This window comes from Athene cunicularia, assembly GCF_003259725.1.
Source record: "Athene cunicularia isolate RWA chromosome 15 unlocalized genomic scaffold, athCun1 chr15_part1, whole genome shotgun sequence".
Taxonomy (NCBI): Eukaryota; Metazoa; Chordata; class Aves; order Strigiformes; family Strigidae; genus Athene; species Athene cunicularia.
In genome coordinates this window covers 77,422-81,847 of record NW_020799121.1, presented here as the reverse complement: position 1 = coordinate 81,847, position 4,426 = coordinate 77,422, and the positions used below count along the sequence as shown (strand labels likewise).

The following is a 4,426-nucleotide window of genomic DNA, read 5'->3' as shown; positions in this document are numbered from 1 at the left end:
CCCCCCCCCCCTCCTTCATTTCCTCCCAGCACAGCTGCTGGGACAGTTTTTCCAGCAGTAGGAAAAGGGCAGCTGCTGGCCACTTCAATCCCTCAAGGCTGTGGGGAGAACCCAGAGGGTGCTGGGCCCCAGCTGGGCCAGTGAGTGCAGCCCTGGGGGGGGTCAGGGCCAGCCAGTGCACAGCTCCCAGCCTTATTGGGACAAAGAATGCAAAAGGCCGGGGTTTGCTGCCAGCATCAATTCCCTTTCATGGCCCTGCTGCCGCCCAGCCTGGAGCTGGGGGACACGTAAACAGCCTGCCTGGCACCCCACTCCCCCAGCACCACCACCACCACACGGCTGGGCAGCAAATGGTCACCAGCTGGGGATGGCCCTTGGCCTGGCCACAGCCTGCCCTCACATTCCTGCCCCAGCCTGCATGGGCTTAAGTCATATCCCCAGGGCTGATGCCCTTCCCTACATGTGCCACAGGGCAGGGGGGCAGTGGGGGCCCCGGGGCAGCCCTGGCCCCAGCACTCCCTCCCCACACAGCTGCACTTACCCACTGGTAGCTCCCCACACCTCCCGACCAGCCCTGGCCCCTGGCCACGCACCCCAGCACCAAGCTAAAGGGAGGAAAAACAGCAAAGTAGTCAGCAGGGGGGGAGCACACACACACCCCCACCCCATGCCATCAAGCTGCTTTCACCCATGGGACTGCCAGCCCCTGGCAAAGAGGGCAGTGGCAGCCGCAGCCCATGCCACCAGTTCTGTACCTGGCTGCCCCAGCGGCCAGCACCAGGCTGGCCCAGGGGGGGCTGCTCCAGCTGGTGGCTTTGCCCTGCACTGGAGTCCTGGGCAGTGGCACGGCTGCCCAGGCTTGCTTCCCTCCAGGCTGCCTGGCGCTGCTGCCCCTTGGGCTGGGCAGCGCCTGGGGAGCACAGTTGGCCCTGTTCTGGCTCCTCACCACCATCTTCAGGTTCTGGACTGGGCTCTGGGGCTGGCTGCAGCTCCAGGAGCACGAGGGTCCCCGAGACCATGGCTGCAGGAGAGAGAAGAAGCTCGCATGGGGAAAGCCTGTGGCTACCTGCAGAGCATCCCTGCTCCTGCAGCCCCACCAGGCACCCATCTCCCCTGCCTGCACCTTTGGGAGACGCCATGCTGCCTTCTCCATCCCCTCATCCCCACCCGCAGCTGGTCCTGGTGCTGCTTTGGCCCCAGGCACACAGCCAGATGGGACTTTGCCACCGGCATTCATGGGGACTCACCCTGGGTGCTGGGTTTCTGGGAGTCTTCTGCCTGATGGCTGCGTAGCTCCTGCATTTCAGCTGGGACATGCTCCTGCTCCACTGCATCACCTCGCTTGGGGGCCTGGGGAAAGCAGCAGGTGAGAGCAGGGCCAGACCCATTCCAGTCTCTGACCAGGTCACCCTGTCCCATCCCTGCCACCCAGCCAGGGACACACCACAGGCTATGGCTTCTTCCCATGCCACCCAGGTCCCTGCCTGCACACTGTGGGGGATGGACAAGCTGTCACCTACACAGGGGTCACTGCAGGAGGCTGGCAGGGTGACAAGTGTCCCCACATCCCACAGTCTCCACCAGGCAAGGAGGAGGGTGATCTATCTGCTGAAGGGGAAGCCCAAACCCTGTGCACCCTGAGGCTCCTGGCACTCCTCTGTGTAGGGCTGATGTGGGGCCACAAGTACACCAACCTTGTCCAGCATAGATGCCAAGAAGCATGAGGAGAGGACAGTCCCTGCCCAGTGCTCCTGTCCCCTCCTGTCCCCCAGCCCAGGCACCTCAGGTCTCTGTGAGGCAGGAAGCACTCAGTTTTGCATCACCCTATCCCTGCCTGTGGCACAAGCAGCTCTGCCTGGCCAACGATGGGATGCTCCGGGCACAGGACCACATGCAGATGACAGGTATGTCCCTAACAAACACCTGAGTAGGGCCAGGGTGTCCTGGTGTCACCAGTCAGAGCACAGGGCACCAGTTCTGGCTGTGTCAGTTCCTCTTGGAGCACTGCAGGCTCCAGGGCAGGGGAGGGTGAAGAGAGGCCTCTACCCCAAGGGGGCACAGGGGAACCAGGACCCAAACATGCCAGCTACCACTGCATCCACTGTTTAAGGCAAACAGCCTCAGGTTTGGAGTAATCAGCTGGACAGAGCAGAACAGACCCATTGGCTGCTTGTCCCAGCACATCCAGATGGGGAAGACAGACAGTGCTGAAAGGTGGCACTGGGCCACATCCTCCTTGCAGCCTCTTGCCATGACCTCAGGGCAGGCAGAGGGCAAAGCTGGGCTGAATGGAGACGGATACGGGGACCCATGCCTTCCCACTCAACTGTGGTTATAACCACTGGTTCTCCCTTCCCCACCCTCTTCCCCAAACGGCAACCCCATCTGGTGTCTCTGCAGGAGCCTCCTACCACCACAAGAGCCACAGTCCCCTGCAGGGTCCCCACTGCTGCACAGGAAGCCCAGGATTGCACCGGCCCCTTCCAGCCCTGCCCACCAGCTCATCCCTCCTCTGGCCAGAGCCCCTACCACACCTGGCAGACACCAGCCTCGTTCCAGAGTGGGCCCTGACCCCTCAAAGGCCAACAGGAACAACCAGCATGGGGAGCGGGATGGGGGGGATCAAGGTTTCTGCCTGTGCAAGGGGCCTGATGCAGGCAGCTGCCACAGGCAGGACAAGCAGCCGTCACCTCCTAAGAGCACCATCCCCACAGAGCCGCAGCAGGCAGGGGTACACCAGGCACAGAGGGGCCCCACAGACCCCTACCCGCAGCACTCGCACCCAGGCTGCATCCTCAGGGAGTAACCCAGGGGCACCCAGGCCTGAGCCCCCAGGCCCCAGCTCACCACTGCTGTGTCCCCACACCCCCAGAGACCCTAGCTTCACCTGCCCCAGGTCCCTTGGCTGGGCAAGCCTGGCATGCCTAGGAGTTTGTGCCCCAGGCAGGCTGAGACAGGAGCCCAAGGGAAAGGCGAGGAAGTTTTCAGTGGTCCTGTCCCACCAGCAGTGCCACGCACACTCACCACTGAGCCTTCAGGCTCCTGGGCAGGGGGCTGCTCTGCAGCACAAACATGGCTGCTTTCCTCAGGCCCAGCCAGCACCCGCTGCTCTGCATCATCCTGCTCGCTGCTCTCCCTGCTCCCAGCCGTGGCTTGGGGCTCAGTGTTCTCCTCGCCATGGCTCTTCCCGGTCCTGGTCCCGGCCGACAGTGCAGTATCACCCATCCGGCTACTCTTCGTGCCGCCAGACAGAGCTGGTGTTTCAGCATCATCCCTACGGCTGCTTTTCACATCCCCAGGCACAGTGTGGGGCTCGCTGCTGTCCCTCTGACTGCTCTGTGCATTCCCAGCCAGGGTTGCAGCTGGATGAGAGCAAAGGTGGTATTTAGGAAGGAGCTGCTCATGTCCTGGGCTCTCTAGGGTAGCCACCCTGGGATGCAGGGACTGTCTCACCTTCAATCTCCTCAGCTCGTAGCTTGCGGATGGCAGCTCGGATCAGCTTGCGCTCCTCGTACTCACCCGCTGCCCGCAGCTGCAAGAGGGATAGACCCAGGAGAGAAGCAGAGTCACCCCGGCACACGGTCAGCCCCGGCACACGGTCACTCACCAGTTTGGTCAGCTCCTCCACATCAGTGATGGCTTCAAGCTGCCGGGCCAAGGCAGCTAGGGCTGTCTGCTGCTCCTCCTCCAGGTGCTGGGACCTGTGCAGTAGCAAGAGCAGCTGGCTGGGAGCTGCCATGGGTACTTGGAAGCAAAGTCCCCTCATGGGCAACCATAAAATTCAGGCAATAGGCCCCCCACACATGCCAAGCCACTCGCCGTTGGGCTGCTCTCACACTTGTATCTGCCCAAACCTGTCCCAGCCAGAGTGGGGCCAGGCATCAAAGCCACCGTCCCTTGGACAGAAGCAGGGGGTGAGCAGGACCCTGGCCCCATGCCAGACTCACCGTGGCCAGTTCTCCTTGTTGTCTTGTCGGTGGCTGCCACGCTCCGGGCGGAAGCGCTTGGATGCCAGCGCCTCCTCGTCCCGCTCCAGCTCCTGCCGCTGCAGCTCCCTGATGGCCGAGCGGATGCGGCGCCGCTCAGCCAGATCCAGCGTCACCTCCAACTGGGTGTGACAGGGCAGGGGCTCAGCACCGGCTCCAGCCACTGTGGCCGCTCGGCTGGGGCCTGGTGCCACCTCCGCCCGGCTGCCCGGGCTGCCCACACGCCACACAATGGGGCATCTGTCTGGCAGGGCCCATGCATGCAGCGAATGCTGCCCAGCACTGCCTGTCCCCGTGGGGAGCGGGCACGGCCCCTCCGGGCAGGATGCTGGGAGCAAAGAGGGGGTGCCATGGCGGCACTGAGACCTGCACGTGTGTGAGGGGCAAAGAGACAGGGGTGTGTAGCATGAATGCCTGTCAGTGGCCCACGTAGCCCTCAA

At 63.4% G+C, this 4,426-nt stretch overlaps 1 protein-coding gene across 1 annotated transcript in view; it reads right to left on the bottom strand.

The window, feature by feature from the left end:
• Positions 1-4,426, bottom strand: part of SMTN (smoothelin) — a gene marked incomplete at its 5' end in the record, with an annotated part of 14,452 nt that extends 10,026 nt beyond the window's left edge. Inside the window, 7 exons of the mRNA XM_026859644.1 lie at positions 240-605; positions 756-1,021; positions 1,248-1,350; positions 3,025-3,362; positions 3,454-3,532; positions 3,608-3,701; positions 3,948-4,426. Of these exons, the coding sequence (XP_026715445.1) occupies positions 240-605; positions 756-1,021; positions 1,248-1,350; positions 3,025-3,362; positions 3,454-3,532; positions 3,608-3,701; positions 3,948-4,426 (1,725 nt within the window). The remainder of the gene's footprint in view (positions 1-239; positions 606-755; positions 1,022-1,247; positions 1,351-3,024; positions 3,363-3,453; positions 3,533-3,607; positions 3,702-3,947) is intronic.